Here is a 27,729-nt window from a genome sequence, read left to right as displayed (position 1 = left end):
GCCTACACTGCACCTCATCACATGAGATGAAAGCCCAAGTCACATAAACCACGCCACTTATGGGATATACTAGGCTGCAACTGGCGTAGAAATCCAGGTACAACCATAGCCCTTGATCATCAGCCCCACATTATTTCTACAGATCCAAGGGCTGTTATTCAACCGGGTGTGTCCAACTTACTCCCGCGCTTACGAATAATATATAGTGTTCGCTGATCTCCTTCCCAGTCTCATTCAGAGCAAGAGCTATGGATACTCAACGTTGGAAACTGAAAATGAATGTCGCCGTTAGATTGAGACCTCCACGCGAGGAATCGGACGAAATTTGGAAAGTTGAAAATAATCGCGTACTGCTGCATGGAATTCATACATTTGATTTTGGTGAGTTAAAGTTTTTGAGTTGGATCTGTACAAAGGTTGCTTAGTTTTATTCTTACTTTTTTGTGTGTAGTTAATGTCTTCGACAAGGATTGCAGTAATGGTACAGTTTATCAGCTTCTGATTAAGAAATTGATCCTGGGTGCCATGGAAGGATTCCATGGTAATTAAGTTTCAGTATTGTATTTTTTATTTTTCCGAATTAGGTGCTAAATTGCTTAAGGAATACGATATGTTAAATTCATTTTGAAGCATTTTAGTTATATATGCGAGTTAAACGATTTTGTTAAGATCTCAATCTACAGTCTCGACTCGAGAACAAAATTCTTCAACACCTAACTCGCAATCGCAGAAAACAAATGACACGAGAATTACGTGGTTAGGCGAATCTCGATCAAACTTGAATTCCTTGGATTTTACTGAGCAGAGAGATGTTGTTTTGTGTAGGGAATGCTAGCTACCTCCATTCCCCATGATCTGCACGATTCTCCTCCGTCACTTCCCCTTTAGCAATTACACATTCCTCACAGTGAGGCATGTAGCTTGATATATATGTGCTCGGACCTTTCGTGGAATACTTGATGTTTAATGAACTAGAACTTGTTCCTGTTTTATACCGAGTTCAGATATTAATCCAGAGAGCTTCCTTGATTCCCTCTGTCACAGGCACAGCTATATATTCCGGTTGAGAGGGCAACCACTGATTGTAATGTTGCCTTCCAACTTACAGCTTTTCCAAATATTGGGAATTATAAAACCAGTGAGTGATTTCCTTGTATCCAAGTTTCCTGCATAGTCAGAGTCTACAAATCCCACTACTGGTTTCATTGCATCCTCTTGTTTTGAAATGATGATCCGAGACTAACTGAGCCTTTCAAGTATCTTAGTATCCATTTAAGGGCTTCCCAATGTGCTTTACCTGGATTTGTCATAAACCTAGATACCACACTTATGGCATGTGCTAGGTCAGGCCTGCTACACACCATCCAGTACATGATGCTTCCCACTCCACTAGAATAAGGCACATCAGACATTTCCTCTTTGTCAATTTCGCTTGTAGGAGATTGTTCTGATGACAACTTTAGATCTTGTCCTAGTGGAGTGACTGTTACCTTTGATTCATGCATATTAAATCTCTTCAAAACTTTCATGAGATATGACTCTTGGGTAAGAAACAGACTCTTCTTGCCCCTGTTTCTCTGAATTTCCACTCCCAGTATCTTTTTAGCCTCCCCTAGGTCCTTCATCTCAAATTCAGAACTGAGTTTCCCCTTTAGTTCCTCAATTCCGGTTTTGTCTTTGCTGCATGTCTTTGGATGATTATCCTCAACTTTATAGTACACACAACTATCAAAACAGCTTCTTTTGAAGTTTATTTTCTCCGTAAATTCATCAAACTTCTTATACCATTGCATGACTTTGCTTTAGTCCATATAGTGATCTTTTAAGCAAACACACTTTATTCTTTGCATTGACATAAAGATACCCCTTTGGGAGTTCCATAAGTATTGTTTCCTCAAGATCACCATGAAGAAATCCAATTCAAGATCCAATTGAGTTGCTAGAGCTAAGATCAGCCTTATTGAGGAATGCTTAACCACATGAGAGTATATTTCATTGACGTCTATCCCTTCAACCTGAGAATAGCCCTTTGCCACGAGCCTGGCTTTATACTTAGCTTTCTCTGTGGCTGTAGTATCATTTTTAGTTTATATATCCATTTACAACACAAAATCCTATCCCCTTTCCTTCTCTCTACCAAGTTTTATTCTTTAAAAGTGAGTCCAGCTCTTCCTTCATGGCCTTTTGCCATTGAATCTTACATTTACTAGACATAGCCTCTTCATATGGGGTTGGTTCATTGTATGCGAGTTAACCCATTTGGTTATAGTAAATTTCATAGTTTGTTGGTAATTGTAAATGTGTTGCTATTTTTATTTAGTTGTGTTGTTTGTTGGTGTACATATATTTCAAGTGTGGTTTATCATGATTTTTGCTATACATCAACGTCTTACTAATATAAAAATAATTCAGCAACAGCATTTGCATATGGACAAACAAATAGCGGGAAAACTTTTACCATGACAGGAACGGAAAATGATCCAGGAATTATCCATAGGGCCGTAAAAGATCTTTTTGCTAACATTAAGAAGGTGACAATCATATATATATATATATATATATATATATATATAAATATTGCATAAGTAAAGAATGTTACTGTCATTTCTAATGCAACTTATCACTTTTGTGCTTTAGTCATCTAATAGGAAGTTTGTGATAAGTGTTTCCTACATGGAAATTTATAACGAAGAGATTATTGACCTTCTTGCTGCGGAGAAGAAAAAACTTGAAATTAAAGAGAACTTGCTGGTAATTTATGGAAATTAAACTTAACAAGTTCCTTTTCATGCATAAAGATTTTTGTTTGTTTGTTTATTTTTATTTTTTTGCTCTCCAGAAGGGAGTACATGTTGCAGGGCTTAGAGTGGAGATTGTGAACAGCGTCGATGAAGCGTTTAGTCTTATTCAAGTTGGAGAAGGTCAGAATAGAGTGCAAATGAAAATAAAATTTTGAACCTGTCAAGCTCAGTCAGATTCAATTGACCGAGACTTATATTTTGGCAGCTCGTAGGCATTTTGGTGACATGAACATGAATGCTCGCAGTAGCATGTCACACACTATTTTTCGAATGGTATGATTTATGTTCTTGAATTGTGTCTATGAGTTGGTAAGGTGTATGCTTTATACCTCCTATTTATCCCATTAGTGCATGTGTCATGAACCAGGAAATTAAAATTCATAGAAAGAATAGATGCTCCTGGAGTGGTTCAAGTTCGTGTGATGATTTTCGACTCTCTGTCTTGGTTTGTACTCATTTCACACTGTTCATGAATTTGATTGTTATAGCTTATAGCTTGAGAGTACTCTTGGACTATCTTGTTTACGTCAATCTTTGTGAAGAAGAAAAAAATGAATTGTATCTCTCTGTGTACCGGCACTTGTTTTCCCTTTTATACCAGGCCGTGACCCCAACTTTTTTATAGCCGTTGGTCTTGGAAGTTCTTATCTGTTGTGGCCATCAATCGACTAACTTCCACACTGTCAAGTGTAAATGGTCAAACCAATATTGTGATCAGGCACACCTTTCACACACTATAAAATTTTTATCATAAAGTACCAACAAACTAGTGTTATCTATATTTTTAAAAAAACCACAATCTATTTTTCAAACTTGTCTGAGAATTATTTCCAGTGTACTGAATTTAAGTTTCATTATTTTTATTTTCATGTTAAGATACATATCAAATTTCTATCTTATCTTCTCCACTTTTGTTGTTGCTTGTCTAATTTCTTTATTGTAGAACTTGGTTGACTTAGCTGGATCAGAAAGAGCAGCTCAAACTCAGGCTGGGGGAGTTTGTTTGAGAGAAGGTGAACACAATGACAAGAGCCTAACGTTATTCTGTTCTATTATCAACAAATTAAGCGATGATGAAAACCAAAGGTAGTTGAAGTTGTCTGTCAATGTAAAAATAATTATATATATATATACATATATATATATATATATATGCACACACACGCACACACGCACATATAAACATATATTAACCAGTCTGATGCTTTATGCAGCTATCAAATTCCTTATGGTGACAGCAAGCTTACTGATATTCTTCGACATACTGTACGTGGTAAGGAGTATACTACAATAATTTGCACCATTGCACCAGAACAGGTATTTAACTGCAGGTTTTCTTTATTCATGTTTGCTATTGCATCGAGTCGATATCAATTTTACTTGTGGAAAATGACTATCGTACGTAGACTCACATAGAAGAGACAAAAAGAACTCTTGAGTTTGCCAGCCGAGCGAAGAAGATCACCATTTGTGTTAAAGTGAATAAGGTATGGAAAAAGATGCCCGTTCTGTTAATGAACTTTTGATTTTACGTTACATTAAATTTATATTTATTCAGATAGACTCACGTGACAAGAAGGCTCAAAAGTCGCTTGACAAATATGAGGTGCATTCTCCTTGTATCTTTTTTTTTCCCCGTTGTTTTAGATACTGTGTGTTGCGATTTCCAATGTTCAGAGACTAGAAGAAATAGCAAAAAAGAAGGAGGATGAAAAAGATGAAGAAAGTGAGGAGGAGGAGCATGGTGAAGAGGATGAAGAAGAATATGATGCTGGAGATTACGGAGTAAGCTAATGAATTCTTTCATGAATTGAAAATATTATGTTATATGTATTTCAAGTAAGTGGTCAATCTGGTTTCCTCCAAACACAGGAAAGATATTCTGGCAGCAGCGAAGAAGACGACGTGTGACGCTTGTTCGATATATTCCACCAAACAATACCATATCCATTCAAAATTTCACTTTGAAAGATCACCATCCAAATATAGTCTTTGATTTCTGACATACAAGTTTTAGCATCCAATATTGGGCGTACTTACAAGACAAACCAGTTCCTGCTTATAACTAAAATTTTCCCATTCCCCAAGGCTAGACGGTTCATGCATCAGCAGCCCTTGGAGTGTAAGACCACAAGCTAAGGTTTTGGAAAAAGGAAATACTTTCCAGCTGCTTGTGCAACAAAAACTCGGTGTCTACTAGGATCCACTGAGACAATGTCGGAGCCAGGAATCTGACGCTACCCGGGCTAGAATTTTAAACTATAACTTTCTTGAATATTTCAAATTGATCTGCCCGGGCTAATATCAAATTTATCCAAAATTATACAAATATTTACATATAAATTTTTTTTTTTAAAAAAATGGACAACCCGGGCTAAAGCCCGTGTACAAGAGACTCTAGCTCCGCCTCTGCACCGAGAGATTCGATATATACAGACTAACCAGATAGAGAGTGGATCTTCCATGTACGTACTCAAAGCTACAATTTACAAGTCTTTAACCTCAAAATTTCCAGCATGATTCCATCCCAGCTCAAAGAAGAACCATGCATAACCAACTTTCAAACTTTATTACTGGAAGTTCAAAATTCAACAACACATTTCACTAAAAAAAAAAAAAAGTTAAATTAATTGAAACAATCCTTTTTATAAAAATATAATTTCAAACGATGCATAATGAGTTAATCGCCAGAATTCCCCTAAACAAGTATCATATCTTCTGTCTGCTCAGACTTCATTTGCTTTGCTTGGTTACATAAAAGCATGGAATACTCAAGATCCCTAATTGCCTCCCTAGACTTTTACCTCAAAAAAAATTATTAGTGCAAGTTCAAAATTCAACAGCAGATTTAAATTTCAGTATAATCAGGTTTCTTCATCATGGTCATAGCCACTTCACGATATTCATTCTCTTCCAATAGATTATCCGCTATTAAACCATCGTAAGATCCCAAAAGAAGGCCTATATTCTTCATTACACGTCCAGAAATTGGCAACTTCAGCTCGCGAGCAATCCACAATTTTGAGCTTATCTCGCCAGGATCAATATCCTTTTTGATCCTAGCAATGCATTCTTCTTCCACAACAATGCTCCCCTGCTTCAAATAGTCCACAGCCGAAACATGTTTCAAATTCGGAACAACATCGAGAAGCTCTCTTATATAACGCAACATGAATGCGTAATCACGCAAGTGACTTCCAATCAAACAAAAGAAGGCACCACTTGTAAGTCTACGTTTGGATGTGATATCATGGCAAATAAAGATGAACCCAAATGTATTAGATTTCCACCACACTAAAGGTTCACTTCTGTCTGAAGTAGGATTAATGCAGCAACAGAATTGAATTGTTGCAGATTCCACGAAACAAAGTTTCTCTAAAAAGTTGATAGCCCCCGGTGGCCATATAGATTCCGAAAGAGTGTAGTGAACCGAAGATGGGATTTCCACTGAAACGAAGCGGGTTTGAACAACATGCGCTGCAAAATACTTGGAAACCGAATAGCAGATGCATAGACATTTTGCGTCCACGATTCTCTCAAATATTGAGATGATTATCTCTGCTGGGAGGCGGTTGAAATAGTTTCCCTCCTTATTTTCCTTCAAGCTCTTTGTATTTTCTTTCATCTTCCAATTTATTTTCCTTCAAGCTCTTTGTATTTTCTTTCATCTTCCAACCTTCAAGCTCTTTGTATTTTCTTTCATCTTCCAATTTATTTTCCTTCAAGCTCTTTGTATTTTCTTTCATCTTCCAATGAGAGGAAAAATATGTTGCAATTTTATATGATTTGGTGTAGATAGTTGATTGATTTGGTGTATATCTTATAATTCTTAAAAGATTGCGGATTTGAGGAAATCTAAAAATTCAAATAAAATATATTTATCGTATATCAAGGAATATAAATTATTAATTACCTTAAATTTAGCCAATTCGTGCTATCTTTAATTTTATTGCAAGTTATTCAAAGAAAGAATGCTTGATTATAAAGTCGTATATATATGTTTGTTTTTTTTTAACTCAATTCAATCGGCTTATAATTGGATTAGATCCTAAATTCCTTGTTCATTCCTATATTACCAAGAAATCTTTTCTTTCTTTTTTTCTTTCTAATATATTAAAAAATGCAACTAGATACATATTTTATCTTTCAAAATTATGAAACTTATAAAAAAATTATATTCATTTAAAATTATATAATAATAAATAAATCATACTCACGGTATAAAATGTTATAAATATTAAATAATACAAAGATATTTATTATATATATATATATATATCAATTAATAAATTAAAATATTATTTTTCATTTAATCTATATTATAGTATTATAATTACATATTAACAAAATTACAACTCAATAATAAATCATATTGTTAGATCCCTTAATTTTGATGTTTACAAACAATAAACTTATTGTATTGATCAAGCTTCCGTTTATTTGTATAACAGGTACTCAACCGCTTTCGGAAGCTTATTCAACTGGTTGACTTGCTCTAGTCATTCAACCGCTTCAGGTATCAGGGATGAGTGACGACATCACTGATTTTTCATTTATGATGCTGATATTCGAACATTGAACGAGATTATTTCAACTGCACTATAAATAGAGATTGCCTTGAAGATCGCAGGTTGCTTGCCACATTCTCTAAACATTGTTGTTATCATATCATCTTCAATCTGTCTCTCAAAGTTTTAAGCACTCTCATCTATCAAACACTACTGCTCATCGGCCTCCGTTTTATAGTCTTACTCAGATCATCAAGGATCTTTCAAGGCTTCTGTAAAAGCAATCGATCGTTTCTTTCTAGAACGTGCTCGAGTCGTTTTTTTTTTTACAGTTTGAATATCAAGATTTACCTTTTCATACCTTACTGTATTTGGGTTTTGGTGGTTGGCCGATGGTCAAAATTGTTGTGAGAGAGATACTAGGAGTTTCGTTTTAGTCAGTGAATAAATCATAAGAGAAAAGTATGTTTGTACAAGGATTTGTAAAACCAAATTCTTCTAGTGAATTACTTCCTAAGTGGAAGAAGGAGAGACATAGAAGAATTTTTCCTTCGAACTTCCATAACATCTTGTGTTATTTACTTTACTGAATTTATTTTATCTTGTTACGCTTGATTCTATAGAACTCATAAGAAGCATCGAACCGTTTTCCGCATTAAGTTAGTTCGATCATTCTTAAGTCTTGAGAAAATTAGGTCTTGGATAGTTAACACTATCAAGATCAATTTCATTAAAATTCGTGTTTTATAGAAAATTTTAAGAGTGTTTATTCACACTCCCCCTCTTACCACACAACCGATCCCAACAAGTGGTACCGGAGAGGGTTTTCTCAGCCTCTGACATTTATGTACTCAAAATGGCTTCCTTTAACAAGATACATATGTTCTCTAAAGAAGATTATGATGATTGAAAAATCCGTATGCAGACACATCTCTCCGCTCAAGACAATGACATGTCGTATGTCATAACTGATGGTCCCATGAAGATTCTTAATGCTAATTCAGCAATTAATGTAACTGAAGGTGATCCGCAGATGATAGAGCAGCACCGGTTGGAGTTGACAGCTGATGACAAGAAAAAGGCCAACCTTGATAACTTGGCAAAGGAAGCCTAGATAAAATATGTTTAGTAAAATAAAAAATTGTTCTACAGCGAAGGAAATCTTAGAGAAGTTGACCTAGCTTTGTGAAGGCAATGACCAGACCAAGGAGAACAAGCTGACTGTTGTCATCTAGAAGTTTTACAATGTCAAAATGAAATCTTGAGAAACTCTTTCTGAGTTTGACGAATGGTTTAACAGTATCATTATTGAAATAACTGTTCGTGGTAAGGAATATTCTTTGAGAAATTGCTTTGAAGGTTATAAGGGCACTTCCCAAGGAATTAGATGTAAAGACGGTGGTCATGCGAGAGTCCAAGGATCTCAACAAGATGGAACTACATGACCTGTTTGCTAATCTCAAATCAAATGAGTTTGAACTTGGCATTCGAACTGATAAATATTAATCAACCTCCCAACCTGACCAAGGCTCTGGCTGCGATCCCCGTGACTCTTCTGGTCAAAGAGTCACCAAGTAAGAAATCGGCTGAGCAGCTAAGCAATGAAGCCATGTCCCTTTTTTGTTAAAAAATTTGTTAAATTTATGGGTAAAAATCAACACAAATTTCATTATCCATACTATAAAAAAGATCATACAGACGATGGTCCATGTTTTAACTGTGGTATGAAGGACCATTTTATTGTAGACTACAACCGGCCGAAGAAGGATGACAAGAAGCCAGTCGAGCACAAACGGTTGAGAGAGTAGAAGAAGTTATCCAAGAAGAAGAAAGACAGAGAAGGTTCTCGTTGCTCAAGAGAACAAGAGAAAATGGGCAGAATCAGAGCGTGAGTCTTCTGGATCTGATAGCAGCTCCAGTGAGAGTGATGATGAAGCGATCCAGTGCCTGAGGGCTGATATAGAACTTGAAAGCGATAAGGTATTTGATTTTGGTTATAGTGAATTTACACGAGACTAATTAATCAATGTACTTCATGATATGGCTAAAGAGTATGAGAAGTTATCTCAGTCATTCGAGGAAGTAAATGCAGAAAACGTAAGCCTCAAAGATAAGTCAAGAGAATCTAGTTGCTAGCAATGAAAGGAACTTGGCAGTCTTAAGGTGAAACTAAGCCTGCTGGCAACTGAGAATGATAACATGAGAAGGGTGTTTCAAGTCACATTGAAAGAAAATCAAAAGTTTCTAAAAACTATCAACACTTGGAACCAATCTTTTGTTTCACTTTGTAAGATGCTTGAAAAGCAGAAGCAAACAGGTGATAAGACCGGGCTAGACTTCAATGATAATGATTGCACTTGTATTGAAAAAAAATACACAGTCATATCTGGACAAAGACAAATCTAAAACAATATTCTTTGGTATCTTGACAGCTGTTGCTCAAGGCACATGACAGGTAACAAAGATATTTTATCTGAAGTTATTAAATACAAATGACGAAGAATCACTTTCGGTGAGAATGTGAAAGGTTAAACTGTGATTAATGATACGACTATCCATGGTAAGGTCATTGTCAGAGATGTCTTGTTAGTTGAGAATCTATGTTATAATCTGATTAGCATTAGTCAGCTATATGACAATGATTAAAAGGTTGAATTTTACCAACACACTTGCACTGTAAAATCTAGCAATGGTGATATTATGCTAATCAGCTTAAGAGAACAAAACACCTATAAAATAAGATGGAAAGATGATAAACTTCCTTTCCCTACATGTTTTATTGCTCAAAATAGTGATAAACATTAGTTATGGCACAACGACTGAACCCTTAATTTCAAATCTATTGCAAACTTGAGTAAGCAAGTATTGGTGAAGGTCTGTCCAATAGTGCTTTTATAAAAAATAAGATGTGCACCTCATGTCAATTAGGCAAGCAAGTGAGATCTACGTACTTTTAAAATCAAGGGATGTAATTCATCCACCAAGTGCTTGGGTTTACGGCATAAGGATATTGTAACGCCACAGATTTGACGACTGCCCTCACTGTATCAAGACGTGTCTTTTCAGTGTGCTTATGTCCTCACTCACACGCACCCTAGAAAACTTCTCAGGAGGTCACCCATCCCAAAATTACCCCAAGTCAAGCACGCTTAACTTTGGATTTCTTATGTGATGAGCTACCGAAAAGAAGATGCACCTTCGTGATATGAGTAGTACATATCAAATCTTTTAAGCCCTCTTCAACTGTACAGTCCATTACATTGAACAGTCTCGGAATCCCTCTCATTCCGGTGTGGGATCGGTTCATTCATGTTCCCTCCACCTAGAAGTCTTTCAGGAGCCGCTCATTGTCCGTGCAACCTCATGGCACCGGCGATCACCCCCGCCCTCTTCGGCCCCGGGCCTCACATGCCCACCAGCTTCCGCTTGGTTCGTCCCCTAACCACACCGTACTAAGAGAGGTCGGCTCTGATACCAACTGTAACGCCCCAGATTCGACGACTGTCCTCAATGTATCAAGATGGGTCTTTCCAGCGTGCTTATGTCCTCACTCACACGCACCCCGGGAAACTTCCCAGGAGGTCACCCATCCCAATATTTCCCCAAGTCAAGCACGCTTAATTTTGAAGTTCTTATATGATGAGCTACCGAAAAGAAGATGCACCTTCGTGATATGAGTAGTACATATCAAATCTATTAAGCCCTCTTCAACTGTACAGTCCATTACATTGAACAATCTCGGAATCCCTCTCATTCCGGTGTGGGATTGGTTCATTCATGTTCCCTCCACCTAGAAGCCTGCCAGGAGCCGCTCAGTTGTCTGTGCAACCTCATGGCACCGGCGATCACCCCCCGCCCTCTTCGGCCCCGGGCCTCACAGATATATTCAGTCTCGTACCAGTAAAGATCATAAGGAGAATGAGATACACTCTAGTGATAATGGATGATTACTCTAGATACACTTGGGTAATCTCCTTACCGTCTAAAGATCAAACTTGATCAAAATTTTAAAACATTTGCAAAATGAAAAATACTATGTGATAGATATGATAAGGAGTGACAGGTGTACTGAGTTTTTAAATAAAACTCTTGGATCCAATCAAGATGATTAGAGAATCAAACATGAACTCTCAGCCGCCTGGTCTCCTCAGCAAAATGGTGTTACAAAGAGAAGGAACCAGAATTTAAAAGAAGCGGCTATAACAATGATTGCAGATTCTAATGTTCTCAAAGGCTTTGGGCAAAAGCAGTCAACACAGCCTATTATACTCAAAATATATATATGATCAACAAAAGGCATAACAAAACCTCTTATGAGATCTGGAATGGCACAAAATCAGACATATCCTACTTCAAAATATTCAGCTTTAAGTGTTGCATCCACAGCAATAGCAAACCTCACTTAACCGCCTTCAATGCTAAAGCTGATGAAGGAATTTTTACCAGTTACTCATCGGTCAGTCGAGCTTATTGAGTATTCAACAATAAGTCTTTGACCTTTGAAGAAACCATTCATGTTATATTTTATGAGTCTACTGTTTGCGCAAAATTAGAACATGTGGATGTAAATGAGCTCAGTCAAAGGCCGGAAAATACTAATCTCATTTATGATAGCGACAGTGAGATTGAGCTCATAAGACACAATGAAGAAGCTCATAGCATTGATCCAGTTGTTGATGAGATCAGTACTACTCGACCAGACGAAGAGACCATACAACCAGTCATGGAACTTAATCGCAAAGAAGTGTAAAAAGAGTTTGTCGTTGAAGTGGTTTAGCCGGATCAACAAGATCCCTCAACATTTGGACCATCCGACCGTTGGAAGAAAGACCATCGAATCAACTTGGTTATCGATAACCCTTCTGCTCCTCTTAGAACTAGGTAACATGTGCTTGATGAATTTTTGTATGCAATCATTATATCCCAGCTAGATCCCAAGAAGATCGATTAAGCATTTGTAGATAGAAGCTGGGTAGAGGCCATGCAAGAGGAACTTAACGAGTTTGAGCGCAACAAGGTTTGACATCTAGTTCCTCGACCGGACATGCAAAATGTTATTGGAACTAGATGAGTGTTCAGAAACAAACTGGATGAGAATGGAATGGTTGTAAGGAACAAATCTTATTTTGTAGCCCAAGAGTATCGTCAAGAGGAAGGCATTGACTTTGATGAGTCATTTGCATTGGTTGCAAGACTTGAGGCCGTTCAAATCTTTCTTACCTATGTTTATTTCAAAGACTTCAAGGTATACCAAATGGATGTGAAATCAGTATTTCTTAATGGTCTGCTACAAGAGGAAGTTTACTGTTGAACAACCTGACGGTTTTTGCGACGGATCGTCGCTAATGACATTTAGCGACGATTTCCCGCAACGTCGCTAAAGTCATCGTCGCTAAATTTTACGACGGTTTCTCATAATTAGCGACGGAATTAGCAACGGTTTTCAACCATCGTTGTTCGGTCGCTAATTAAGCGACATTTTAGAGAACATATGTCGCTAAATTAGTGACATTATAGAGAAAAATCGTCGCTAATTTAGCGATGGGTTAGATAAAAACCGTCGCTACTTAGTGACGGTTACTTTACAAATTGTCACTAATTAGTGACGGTTGTTTTCATATTCCATCACTAATTATTTCGTTTTTATAAAAAAAAATTTGTTTTATAATTTCTTTAAATAAAATTTATTTTAAAAATTATTTATACAAATATTTAAATAATTTACTCAACTAATATAAATTAATGATTTTCAAATTTATAAATAATGTATGAAACAAATAAATACTCAGATAATAAGTAGACAAAATTGTTTAATTTAAGAGAGAAAAATATATTAGATTGATGAAGAGGTGTGGTAAAATGGATCGAAACACCCAAATTTATAGACAAATTTGCGACGGTGTTTTAGAAAAACCGTCGCTAATAGCGGTTGCTCTTAAAACCGTAGCTTTCCGCGACGGGTTTTTAAAAAAAGGTCGCTAATTAGCGATGGTTTGGGAAATATTATCGCAAATTAGCGACGGTTTTACACAATTGTCGCAAATTAGCGACAGATCTCGACGGTTCCCATGCAATGTCGCTAATTAGCGACGGTTTATCATAAAACAAACTGTCGCTAGTTAGCGACGTTTTATATACTGTCACAAATATTTGGGACGGTTTGTGTATAAACCATCGCAAATTTCGCGACGGTTTTTCCAACACCACCGCTAAAAAATGATTTTTTTTGTAATGAGGCACTTCTGGTCAAGGCCGACGCCTATGACAAAATCACTCTGGAAAATTTCTAGTGCAGGGCTCTGATCGCCTCAAGAATCGGTGTAAATTATTCAGATGTTTTGTGTGGCACGCTCTGCAGCATGATTCGGAGCAAGGGCAAGGGCCAATCAGAAGGGTTCGGGCCCCGAATCTGCTATCTATTGAGACTTATGCAGGTCAATTTAGTTTTAGATGAGCCATTGCATCCCAAGAAATGGCTCGATGCTTCAACTGTCTCCGATTTCTTGAAGCCAAAATCTCCAGGCAAGAAATCGACGAAGCAAAAAATGGCCTTACAAGAGACCAGTTATGATGAGGTTGAGGAATTAATTCCTCTCACCAAAGTGTTCAAGAAGCCTCTACGACTTCGACCGTCAAGCCAAAACGGTCGAACAAGGCTATTCCGCCCAAGAAGCCAAAGAAGTTGAAATTGGTATATGAAGTGGTGACACCAACACCGGTTTCCAAGATTCCAACCATTCCCTCTTCAGAAATCCTACCCTCAGTAATGCAACCGGCACCGATTTAAGATGAGATGCGACAGGCATCAGTTTCTGAAGACATAGTTCTATCGGTCTCCACATCACAATAGGAACTGGTTCTATTAGCTCAAACACCACCGATCTCCACAACTCAGAGTTCACGACTGGTTGGTGGGATTGATTTTACCGAGGGTGGTGCGTCTGCTTCTACCACTCAAGTCTTTGACCCTAAGGACAAGGGCAAAACCAAGGTGAAGCCAAATCCTCATTCTCTCTCTTCTGCATAGACAGTGGTCAATCTGACTATGTCTCAAGTTTTAAAGACGGTGGACTGGCGGTTGAAGGAGTTTGACAGATGGTTTATCTACCACACCTCCACCACCTTCAAAGTAATCATTCCAGAAAAGACCTTAGATGTGGTAGCAGATCTAGAGGATCTGATGATGAAATTGGCTGAAGCCAACGAGATTGAAATTGTGTTGGGACGGCGAACTCTTGTAGATTTTCAACTACGAGAAAACCTTATATGGATTATCATTTCAGAGCGCCACGATAATTTTGATCCCTCTAGCAGGACAGCTTCCTAGGATGCCTCTATCTCCTCTCAGCTTGATTTCCAAGCATTGTCCCTGGATGCCAAAATTTGAACCAAGAGAGCGGCTCTTGAAATGCCTCCGAAGCTGGGCAGTGAGACCTTGGACATATAAATTGATGAAGTGGTCTCCATGCTCCAAGAGCTCGGAGTGGAAGATGAATAAGATCAAGAGGATAGCAAACCCAAAGGGGTAGCAGAATTTACTCCCCGGTCGCATTATGGGGGCCTTTGACTGCTGATATGGTAGACAGGTCCTTTTCAGAACAAACACCGGTCGAAGACCCTAACCTAAATATTGAAGTCAGTCAACCAGAAGTATCATCTAGCATCCCCACTTCTTCTCCTCGATCTAATCCTACCAGATAACACCCTCTATCGAAGGTTTCGTTAACTTCAGTAGATGATCTTGTGCAGTCAATGACTGCAATTTTTGGCGAGCTTCCATCAACTCCTTTGGTGACAAAGGATTACTTGTTTGGGTCACCAGAAATCATTTTTGAAGAGCCCTTACTGCATCCCTCTCCTGTTCCCACCGCATATACTGCTTTTTTCCTTCTACAATGGTTCAAGAAGAAATTCAGAGTGTTGTGTCTCCCATTCTGCCATTTTCTATAAGCACATCTGGTGCTCATCATTCTGAGAATGTGGAAGATACTAGCAATCACTCTGAGCTTTCCAGTGATGATGAATTGGTCAAGAATGATGAACAACTTGCCAAAATTATTGATCAAAAGATTCGTGTTCAGGCTATCTTGAATGATTTCGATGCTAGAATGATTGCTTCTGAGTACGACATCTCTAACATGTGCAAAGTTGTCGGCCAAAACATCTCTGATCTTCAGCGTGACATTACCTTCTGCATGACTGAGTTCAAAACTTTGAAAATTCATTTCAATAATGCCCTAGTCATCTTAGCCACTCAATTTTCCCAGGTTGGATTCCCGCTAGGGGCTCGCATTGATCATTTGTAGCAATCTATTGATGGTATGCACACTTATATTGGCACCCGAATCCAAGAATTGCTCGATCATATTCAGCAAGGTGATGCCAAAAAAGGGAAAGAGCTAATAAGAGCTGAATCTTAGGCCAGATGCCGGTTTGAGGTAGCTAGAAAAAGAAGAATAGAGGAAGTGCACGGATCAAGGCTCAAGGAGAGGAGGAGGTGGTTCAAGTAGTCGAGGAGCTTCATGGTTCTGGTCTTCTTGGAATATGCATGTAATTCCTTTTGCATTTATTCTGTAGGTGTAATAGGTTTTATAATTCTTATTTCTTGTAATCAATGAGGTTCATTTTCTCAATGAAGTTCATTATTTAAGTTTCTGTAGACCTCGGAGCTCAGGTTTTGTCATCACTAAAAATAGAGCAACTGTTAGATCCCTTAGTTTTGGTGATTACAAACAATAAACTTATTGTATAGATCAAAAAGCCGTTTATTTTTGTAACAAGTATTCAATCTCTTTCAGAAGCTTATTCAACTGGTCGACTTACTCTAGTCACTCAACTGCTTCAGTAGATGCAACCGATCTTGATCTACTCAAACGTTTAGCTCTCAATCATACCCAACTTACTTAATTTTTTTTAACTCTAACAAAGGTATAATTTTAACTCTTAAGATCATAATCAAAACTCATGATACATGTAAATCAAACCTTAAGTTCCCGAAAATATGTTAACTTAATGTCAAATCCCATTAAATTAACTAATTGATCCACTTTACCTTAAACCGTCATCACTATAATTCATTTTTTTCCACAAAAATATCTTACTAACACTTATATTGTTAAACCCAAAATCGATTCATCCTACAGTTTCCCGATTCCTTGTAACATTATATCCAAAAATTGTCCAATGTTCTAAATATCCATTCAAGCCTAAATTGTCTAAAATTATTATCATTTAAACCATTCAATTCTCGATTATTACTAAACTAGTCCCCAAATTACTCAAAAATTGTAAAATTATACCCCACATCCTCGAAAATTATACAATTAACCCATAAGTTTCGCAATTTAGTCCCTATGATTTCACATAACATTAATTCAACAGTTTTATGCCTAATAAACCCAAAATCAGTTCTCATAATCAATCTTAATGTTCCATCAAGATCTAAAAATCCCAAATTATACATTCTTGTACCCTAAAGACCATAACAGTCCTTGAATCTTAATTCCTTAGGTGAAATTCCCAAAAGATACCTCAATTGGTAATTACGAATTATCAGTATTTTTCTTAGAAAATTTACATGTCTCAAGATATTCATAATCTTAACGATCAACTTATGACCCAAAAATTTAGAACATCAGTACTAAACCTCAAAAATTAACATAATCGGATCATCTTCAACCCTTCCTAACACCCATTAAACAAATTTTAAATATATGTCTAATTCCACCACAAGGCTGACATGCATGAAAATCATATAATTTCTTACTTCGTGTCATAATATGCATAATAAATTTTAAGCATCTAATATCTCAACTTTTAAAATCATGCGAGCTTGCAAGTTTAAGTATGTAATCTTTTAAAGCAATAAGAACTTACAAACTTGAGGCTTGATGTATTGAGCTTCCCGGAACTGGCAGTAGGCGCATCTCTTCAAAGAACCCTGCTCTGATACCAATTTAAACGACCCTAGCTTCTACTTTTGCTATTAAAAGTACTTGAATTTTTTTTCTTTAATCATGAGGATTGAATCTCATCATACATCTTAGCTAGCATTTTAAAGACACATCGACATCATTTAAATAGATATTCAATTGTCGTTTAAAAATCAAATTGCCATATATAGTCAAAACCAGTAAAGAGTAAAGTTTCCTAAAACAGTCTAAATATTTTAAAGTCGAAAATAAACTTAATCACTCAAAATCATTTCCTCTCACAAAACAACTCAAGTATAAGTCATAGAATAAGGTTTTAAATCATAAGTGCGGAAAAATGCAAGGTATTCGGGATTTCCCTACCAGTCCAGTCCACCTCAAGCATCGAAGCCTCCTGCCTTGTTGGAATCAGAATTTCGGAGTTTGACAAATTAAGTATTTGAAGATTGCAGAACGGATCGATTCAAATGAACGTCACTCAAACTGAAGTTGCCCAAACTGATAATTAATGAGCTAAATAATCGAAGGCAACTGAACTGATCGAAACTAACTGAATCTGTGTACTTAACTGAACTATCAGTTAAGACTGATCAGTTACTAAGTCAGTTCATCTAATCGGCTATAGAGTCAACTGTTAATCAGCTTGACGCATCATCAGTTAAGAGCATAGCCAACAACCGACAATGTGATACCCCGAAAATAAAATAGTATTGATGGCATTTTTGTAAATAAGTTGAAAAATATTCAATTTATTTTGATGGCATTTTCGTAAATAAGTTGAAAAATAATGAATTAATTTTAAGAATAAAATCGTAATTAGTGACCTATCTTAGTCATATGAAGTCCAAATGATTTGAGATTTGAATATAACGTAGAAAACTCAAAGATATAGAAGTTTCATGTTTTGAGTTTTGAAAAATTTGATCGTTTGACTCGTCCAAAGAGATATACCGGCGTTAAAATGTTAAATATTATATATTATATTATATTATAAATAATATAATATAATATTAAAAAATAAAAAAATATATAATATAATATAATATTAAAAAAAAAAAAAGAGATAAAGTTGAAACTCAATTCTTTCGACATACAATATACAACATATCAGAGAGAGTGGAGAGGAATAGAGGGTTTTTGATTTTTCTTTTCGATCTTGCGACTTATCGGTTTATTCAATCGACGAACCGACTTCAGTTCTGGGATCGTTGACACGAGGTCTTCGATTTGAGGTATAAATTTTATATTTTTGGTGATGTTTGAAATTCTTCGATTTTTGGAATAAATCCGATAAATTGTTAAATCATACAGAAATTGAAGTTGTTGATTAGTGTATGATTTTAACGAATAAGAGATGATTATAGTGATGTTATTTTGAATTATTCCCAATTTATTATAATTAGGGAATTTTAATCGTTGGATTGAGATTGAAGAATTATTTGTCAGTTGTTATTAATTCTGATTATATATGTGGTAGAATAACTGACAATAAACTAAGTTTTGAAGTCGGAATTGAATTATGTTATGATTTTGATTTGTTATGAATTTTCAAAGTTTCAAAAGATATTTGAAAGTTTTGTTGATTTTGAATGATGATATTGATTGAAATGAATATGTTATTGATGTAGATAGATTATTATACTGATATCTTCAAGCTACATCGACTGGAACAAATAATAGAGGTATGTTGCGACCGAGTAACATATGACAGGTATCTGTATCATATGATATATGTTTGATTAATTGGATTGAGAATATATGTCTATATGCCTTATTTGTTGAGTTGATGTGGCATACATGACATACACGTTGAGCTATGATCCTTGGATACCCTGATATGATTGGATTTGATTTTGGGGTTTGTGAACACGATGCTATGTTTGTCATTATGTGGCCCTTAAAACAGAGTCATTAATGGCCCCGCTGATTGATTGACATTTGGGATTTGATGGCGCTTTTTCGACGCTATCATACGAGTATCCCTGATTGGAGCCGGTGTGCCAGCTCGAGCATTGATTTGATAGCGATTCGATTGATTCTGACATGTGCTCAGTGGATGGGCATTTGACCTGATACCTCCACGACATACATGCATTACATATCATATATCATTGTTTAGATATCTGTGGTATATATTGTGGTTGCTTCAGACTGAGCTTTGCTCACCCCAGAGGGTGCTGTTGTTGTCTTTGTATGTTGACAATGACAGGTACGACAGGTTATCAGGAGACCGGAGATGGTACTTCTGAAGGGAGTCATGGTTGATTTGAGGTTTAGTGTTTATCCCAATATATATGTATATGTCTATATATATACCGGGGCATGTCCCGAGGATATGATTTGTTTGTACGTGGTTGGGTTTGATTATGTGTGGGCATGTTTTATGATGTGAGATGAAATACTATTTTTAGTATTCAAATAAGATGTTTTGGGCTCATTGTAAAGAAAATTTAAACTCGTTTTCCGCTGTAATTAATTATCTCTAATCAGATTGCATTGTAATAACGATTAGGAGTTAAAGGCCCCACAGACAATTTGTAAAAAGTATATTGTAACTTGTAGTGGGAGCGCCGCATATCAGAATGCCACAATGTACTATTGTCAGAAGAATGATGACGTGTCTAGACATGAAAAATCAATGGATAAATGTCATTTAAATGCATTCAATATTATCGTTGGAAATAAAGCCTTTAAATAGTCGTGAAGTTCAGCTTAGAAGAAGTTAGCAAGTTAGTGAACTATTGAACATGCAAGCAAAATCATTCTCAGTGAATCAGTTACAAAATAGCTCACACTTATCAGATATATTCATAGCTTTCAGGCTATCCTTCGATAAAAGCAGTAGCACTTATCTCTGTTATATTCGATCTTTTAAAATCAGTTGTGCTAAGAAAAGAATATCAGTTTGTACGGATAAAGTTGTAAAAATACTAAAAGTTTCAGTTTGGCAGTATTTAAGACCAAACTGAAGTGGGTTATTACAGTTTCTGTAATAAATCGAAGTCTTGTAGTGAAATCTTATCCTTGTGATAGAAGGTAACGTAGGAGCATTTGAAGTCTCCGAACATCCATAAATCTTTGTGTTCTTTTTTCAATAAGTATTCAATCTGTTAGTTTTCGCACTATACTAGATAACTGATTGACATTGACAACAAGATTTTCGAATTTAGTTTATAACTAAACTAATTAACCCTATCGAAAAGATTTGAAAATCTTGAAGTGTTTATTCAACCCCACTTTCTAAATATATTCACCTATCCAATAGATCCTAACAAGTGGTATGAGATCAGTTTCAATCTTGTTTCCGAATACATTCCATCTATACATCTGATTACCATGTCGTCTTTCAATAAGATCCCTGTGTTTTCAAGAGAAGAATTTGATGAATGGATGATCAGAATGCAGGTTCATTTAGCCGCACAGGATGATGATATGTGTTACTTCATAACTGACGGACCAATGAAAATATTGAAAGCAAATACAGCCATTGTCATAACTGATAGAGCACCCCATCGCATCGAAAAACCACGAGAAGAGTGGACAACTGAAGACAAGAGGAAAGCCAACTTGGATAATGTGGCAAAAGGTATTATGTACAAAACTTTGGACAAGATCAAATTTAGTAAGATCAAGATGTGCAGAACAGCCAAAGAAATCTGGGAGAAACTGATTCAGTTATGCGAAGTAAACAAGCAAACTAAAGAGAACAAACTCTCAATCGTTGTACAGAAATTTGATAACATCAAAATGAAGACTGGAGAGACAATGAATGAATATGATGAATGAGTCAGCAGTATTATCAATGAAATGAATGCACTTGGGAAAGTGTATTCCAGCAAAGAAGTTGCGTTGAATGTGGTTCGAGGTCTTCCCAAAGAATGAGATGTTAAAACGAAGGCTATGAGAGAATCCAAAGACCTGAACAAGGTAGAATTACACGAGTTATTTGCTGATCTCAAAGACTATGAATTCGTACTACAGACGAGAGAAGGAGAACCTTCAACACCACCAGTTACATCTGCTCTCAGTGCCATAAAACTAGAACCAACTGGTTCAGTTGAAAAGACTACAGAACAACTGAGTAATGACACCATGTCATTATTCGTCAAGAAATTTGAAAAATTCATGAGAAGAAATCAAGGTTTGTTCCAAGGGAAATATCATAAAAACAACTTAAAAGAAGAGCCAAATTCTTGCTACAACTGTGGCAAGACATGACATTTCATCGCTAATTGCCCTAAGCCAAAGAAGGACAGTCGACATTCAACTGAAAAAGGAAAGAAGTCAGTTGAGTACAGAAGAAGAGATAAGAATGATAAAAGATCATTCAAAAAGAAACATGAAGTCCTGCTAGCCGAAGAAAGTAAATCCAAATGGACAGAAGCTGATAGCAAAGAATTAGAATCTGAGAGATTGAGCAAAATGATGCAGAACTGGAATCAACCAGTGAACAAGTATTTGATTTCAGTTCAACTGATTTTATATGAGAAGAACTCATTTCCACATTGCATGACATGGTTAATGAGTATCACAAGCTTGCACTTTCATTTGAGAAAGCCAAAGCTAAGCAAACTGATCCCCAGGACAACAAAACTGAAACTGATGAGTCAGTTGAATTGTTGAGTCTAAGAAGGGAGATTGCAAAGCAAAAAGCTGAAATGATTGAAAACCAATATTTGATTATGTAGTTGAAAATTGCAAATTCAAGATAAACTGACCTGATTCAAGAATGGAACAAGTCATCAGTCACGCTGACTGAGATACAATCTAGGGTTTTTATTTAAATTATGTTTTTAATGATTTTATGCTTTTAATGCATAATTATGGCATGGTTAGATTTATTTCACGATTAGTTTAAAGTTTCATGCATTAGAGTTTAAGTTGCATATCGCGCTCGAACGAGGAACGGAGACCGGAGATATTTAGGAAAAATATTTTTTATTGAATAATTATTTTTAAATATTTAATATGAGGTGTTTTAAGTATGATTTTTGAAAATGCACCTTCACTGGGTATTTTTATCCGCTGGGTTATATTTTTAATCGGTACACAAACTTTAACGATTCGAGTGACTTTTTAAGGGCTCGAGCAATATTTAAAAAACATACCTAAATATTAATTTTAGAGAGTGTTATTGAGCTTGATGGGCTTGTTTTAATGCTTAATGGGCTCAAAAGCCTTTCAATCCATTTAAGATTTAATTATGGTCCATTTATGCATGTAAACTTTATTTAAAACCCTACCTAAGTAACCCTAAACCTAACGCAGTCCTAGCAGCCACCCACCCCAACTTTCAGCAGCCTCTCCCTCATTAATTTCCGCAGCAAGTCTCATCCATTGGTGGCTTCTTCAACAAAGCTTCTCCCCTCCTCTCCGTTTCACGTCCCACACACGTATCTTCAAAATTTTGATTGTTTAATCATAAAGCCATGCCACGTATCTTCTTTCCTCATCATTCATGCCATTTTTATGCGGGTGTGCATGTGTTTACATGAACATTTAAAGGATTTATCATGTATTATCATTTGTGCGAAGTTTATCATGAAATATGCATTCTTTTGCATCTTAACTCACATTTTTCATGTATATGTGCAAGGGCTGCCGGTTTTTGTTACTATGGGGTCGGTCATTTCAAGGATTAATGTATTTAAGGGCTGGAGTCATGGATTAGTCGAGTTGAAGGGTTACTTGGTGAGAATGATTTCGGTTAAGGCAGGATTTGAGTGGATCGAGAGTCCTAGCGAGTGCAGCCATGCATGGCTCGATTCTAGCCAAGGGGCCGACCCTATTGGGTCTGTTACATGGCTGTGAGTGGATAAGTCATGGTCCTTAAGTGGTTCAAAGGGCGTGTGGTTAGCTCGTTCTCGGATGAGTCGGAGGTAGAGTATTGTGGGTTGTTGCTCACATCCGAGATATTGGGGGACTAAGGGTGTGATCTGGCTGGTCCTGGAGTGGGTCATTGGGCTGATCATGGTCCTAGGGTTGTCTAGTTCAATGCTGGTCCAAGCTGGTAGAGCCTAGGGTCGATCATATGCAAGTTTAGTGTATTAGGGTTTGAAGGTTTGTTGGTGCAATAAAATTACAACAGCCTTTGGTCATGAATTCGTGGGTTATATGTGGTATGAAAAGAGAGTTTTATGGGCTGGTAGTGTAGGTTAAGGTTAATTTTAAGGTTAAGGTTACGGTTTAAGTTGAAAAAAAAATGGTTAAATTTCGAATTGATTTGGGTTAAAACCGGGACCTCGGTCCAAATTTTAAAATGAATCAAGTAAGTTTTGAAACGAGCTCGATTTTACGTCTAAGAAATACTTATAAATATGTTTTGAGGTATTTTGAATGGTTTGGTAAGCTTCTGGTCGAAATTTTATGGTCCAGGGGTAAAACAGTCATTTTGGGTTTCCAGGGACAAAATTGTCATTTTGGACCCGGGTCGAGTTTTTGGTCCTGCCAGCCCTGAGCACAAATTTATCATGTTTTAAAATTTTTATACATCATGTATATGATTTTTATGTAATTATGAAAAACACGTTGCATGCTTGCTTTTAAAGAAAATTTATGTATATGCATGATTTTTATTAAGTGATGAATATGATGACATGTTTTGAAGAAAGTGAATTAGTTGTGACTAACACGATGACACGATGACATGTAAGGCCAAGGCTCAATGAATGGATAACGATGTCGCTGATGTCCTCGCCGCCGGGTATCACAGTTACACATAGATGGATCCATCGACTGACATGATGATACGAAAGTCACAGCTAATGAACGGAATTAAAATTAAGAAAATGAACACGTGTATGATGATATGATGATATATGTTATGATTATGATTATGCTTTTACAGGTCATGATTATGCATACGATTTCCCATGATCATGAAATGTATGTTTATTACGGTATTTTTCACTGCTGCATGCTATGTATATGTATTTGTTATCACGATAGAGCTGTGTTGAGTCTTTAGACTCACTAAGTGTGAATAATGCAGTTGAGCATGTTGATCAGGAGACTGGAGATGTCGAAGACTGAGCAGGCGGGTTGGATGTGCGCACACGACCCGAGGACAACACTTTTCCGCACATCACGTTTTTGTGTGTTGGAGTAGACATGATCAGTTTATTACGTTAATTTTGATATGTTGTTGATTTTCTAGGATTTTTACTTGATTTACTTTTACACACGTCATGGATGGCCGTGTTGGCAAGATTTTAAACCATGATATTTCATTTGTCTTTTATTTACGATTATTTTTAAAAGGCGTATTTTCCGGCAGTGTTGCATGCATGCAAAATATTTATATTTTCAAAAATTTTGAGCTTGTCAAAAAAGAAAATTTCGTAGCATTTTTAAGATGTTGACGTTTCATTAATTATCAGTTCGGGCAACTTCAGTTCGAGTGATTTCAGTTCTCATATGTTCAGTTGAATCGATCGGTTCTGCAATCTTCAAACGCTTAATTTGTCAAACTCCGAAATTATGATTCCAACAATATCACCCTTTTTGGTGTTTGACAAAACATAGAATTCAAGAACTGATATGAACTGAACTTTGTAGATAAAATAATCTTTTACTCTACAGATTCGTACAAAGAATTAAAGAATGAAAGAATAGTCTTCTGACTGATACTCTACCAAATCAAAAAATAAACGAATGAAAGACTGTCTTCTAACTGATCTGTGACTACTCTTTATTTGATAGATCTTTTATCAGCAGGTTCTTGATCAGTTGGTTGAATTGATCTATTCTTTGATTGATGTTGCTGCTCTTCTTTCCCATTTTTGTCAACACCAACACGATTGGATAGAAGGCGGACTTCTGAGGTAACTTGAGATATGACATTTAACATCTGTTCCTGCATCAAATCCATGCGATTTTTCACGCTTGTTTGCATGAAATCAATTCAATTAATAAGCATGTCCTGAGTTTGGAAAAGAGCTGGAACTGTCACTCTGTCCTTCTTCAGCTGATCTACAAAAAGAAATAGGGAAGTGGTGTCTTTGGTAACCTGCTAGAGGCTCTTTATTGTATTCTCCTTCATAGAATCAATCTTTAGAGTGTGCATCAGTTGGGTTGACATCATGTCAGAGACAGTTGAAATGCGATTGTGCAAACTGGACTGAATTTCTTCGATCATGATGTCAGTAGCCATAGGCATATCAGGAGATAAGGTTTCAGATGTATCTGGTTCTTTGTCCTTGTCTTCTTCATTGAAAATGACCATGGCCAAATGTGGTGATTCAGTCTCAGTTTGAGCTAGTTTTATAATGATTTCTTCAACTGCTCCCTACTGAGGGTCTTGAACTAAGATAGAAGTCTGAGCAGTAGTTCAGCTGGATGGCTCTAATTGAACTCTAGATGATTCAGCCTGCTCCACTGAATTTGGACTTTGGGAATTAATTGGTATGTACAATTATTGATGTAATTCTCAAGCTTTGATCCTCATTTGCAAAGATAAAAGATCAGAGTCCAGCTACTAGAAAAATGCTATGTCATTATAAGCAGTTGAACTGATTGGATCACAATTCATTTTCAGCTGAGCTGCTACTTCAGCCAGCTTCTTCACCCGGATCATATCAAAGAAATAAGTTTTCCTTTCCAATGCTTGAGCAATGGTGACAGCTTTAACTATCTTCAAGACTAATGTCTCCAGTGCGATGAACTCATTTAGAACTGATTTCTTCTTCAATCGTCTGCAAACACTTCAGTCATAAATCTGACCCATTCATCATAAGTTTCCAACTTCGATTCAGAAAACTCATTTATTTCATTCTAGATAAGATCAATGTGATTCTGAATGGTTGTCATGCGCTCTTCAATCATCTTGCCCTTGCATTTTGGATCAGTTAGGGCAAGAGAGATACTCAGCCCTGAGGTGGTTGCATCCACCTTCTCATGCATCACCACACCTTTAGGTCATGTATCACCACACCTTTAGGTAGAGAAATTGGTAGAACAATTGATCTGGCGACAGTGATGGGTGGTGCACAAACTCCAACCAGTGTCAGTTTTTCACCAGATTCGGTGACTATCTTCTTCGGAGGACCAGTTGGCTTTTGTTGCTGAGTCTCTTCAGCTGATGTTGTAATTGGAACTACCCGAATAGGTATAGCAGTTAGAGGCAGTTCAGCTCCAGTTGGTATAAGTCTTTCAGCTGGAATTGCTTCAACAACAGCTGGTTTGGTCTTCTGAGACCTTGGCTTCTTTACAATCTTCGAAAATGGAGTTTTCTCCGATTCACTCTCACTGACAATTAGTTTCCTTTTCATTGTCTTCTTCTGCACCAAGTCCTTTGTTCTGGCCTTCTTTATTGATTTGGGAGCTGCCAACATCCCAATCTCCTTTTTTATTTAAATGAATTTCTCAGGAGAAATGTCCAGCTTTGTCTTTGGTTGCTGAACATTTTTGGCATTGAAAACCTTGAACTTGAATGACTTCTCAGCTGAGTCATCCACCAAACCAGAATTCTTCAGCAGATAGCTGAGCGGCACAGCAAAACCATTGGACTGCTTGGAAGATTGAACCATGTTCTTCAGTAGTCGACCGGTACAATCTTCTGCCATTCATAATCACTGTCATGACTTGGAATTTTTCAAGGGTAAGGGCAGCAAACGAACCTGACTTAACGAGAACAACCTTGTCAACTATATCAGCCAACAATTGTATCTCTGGCTTCAGCTCTTTCTTGGGATTAGACACTTTAATTTTCTTCCCATCAGCAGACAACAAAGTCTTCATCTCTTCAATATCAGCAAGTTTAATCTCAAAGAAATGAGATAAACCATTAGAAGCTATTTGAAAAAGAGTGCTGAAAGATTCTTCATTTAAGTCAGTAACTGATTGTTGACGGTTGAGATGATTTTACCGTCGTCTGAGATCGTATTGTTGGCATAAATTTCTTGAATCTCCTTCGAGTATATTACTTGGTTTGCCAATCCTAGAAATTCTTCAGGCCGGCAGTTTCAAGTTTCAAAAATACGCTTCGAACTGCTTCATCTGGTACAGATAGAACAAATTCAAAGTCAATTGCCATAGCATTGAGGATGAATGCTGGAGTTTGGCTTGCCATTTGTTTGAGTTGATTTTCTACAAAGAAGAAATGCTCTGAATGTTTGAATGCTCTGAGAGAGTGAAATGACGTAAAGAAAACTGAATAAGGACTGTTCAAATTTTTGGACACAGTGTAAGTCCAAGATTAATTTGAATAAAAACATGTGTATGTGATATGTAACTGTAAATATGAGTAGATTTGACTACTTGGGGCCATAATCAATTAATATACAATGAATGATATAATTGATGACGTAATTTTGAAAGTCACAACATTTAATGTCAAATTTCATTGATAATCAGTTAACCTATGTGATAAGATCAGTTAGGTCAATAATTGAATGATCCGTTGAAAACTGAATCAGTTCAGTTTAAGATCAACTGATAATTGTCTTATCAGTTAACCAATTAAAATACGACATTCCCCCTAAATATATG

General features: G+C 36.5%; 1 protein-coding gene across 1 annotated transcript; it reads left to right on the top strand.

The window, feature by feature from the left end:
- Positions 1–248: 248 nt before the first annotated feature.
- On the top strand, positions 249–4,712 carry LOC142521322 (kinesin-like protein KIN-7N). The gene is made up of 12 exons (XM_075624538.1): positions 249–381; positions 452–541; positions 2,413–2,531; positions 2,638–2,751; positions 2,840–2,921; positions 3,007–3,074; positions 3,745–3,887; positions 4,016–4,118; positions 4,208–4,288; positions 4,360–4,407; positions 4,449–4,586; positions 4,674–4,712. Exons 1-12 carry the CDS (start codon positions 249–251, stop codon positions 4,710–4,712), a joined length of 1,158 nt encoding a protein of 385 aa, XP_075480653.1.
- Positions 4,713–27,729: the final 23,017 nt, after the last annotated feature.

The sequence above is a fragment of the Primulina tabacum genome, chromosome 12 (assembly GCF_025594145.1).
Source record: "Primulina tabacum isolate GXHZ01 chromosome 12, ASM2559414v2, whole genome shotgun sequence".
Taxonomy (NCBI): domain Eukaryota; kingdom Viridiplantae; phylum Streptophyta; class Magnoliopsida; order Lamiales; family Gesneriaceae; genus Primulina; species Primulina tabacum.
The sequence above is the reverse complement of the archived record's forward strand: the minus strand, read 5'-3'. Positions and strand labels throughout refer to the sequence as shown.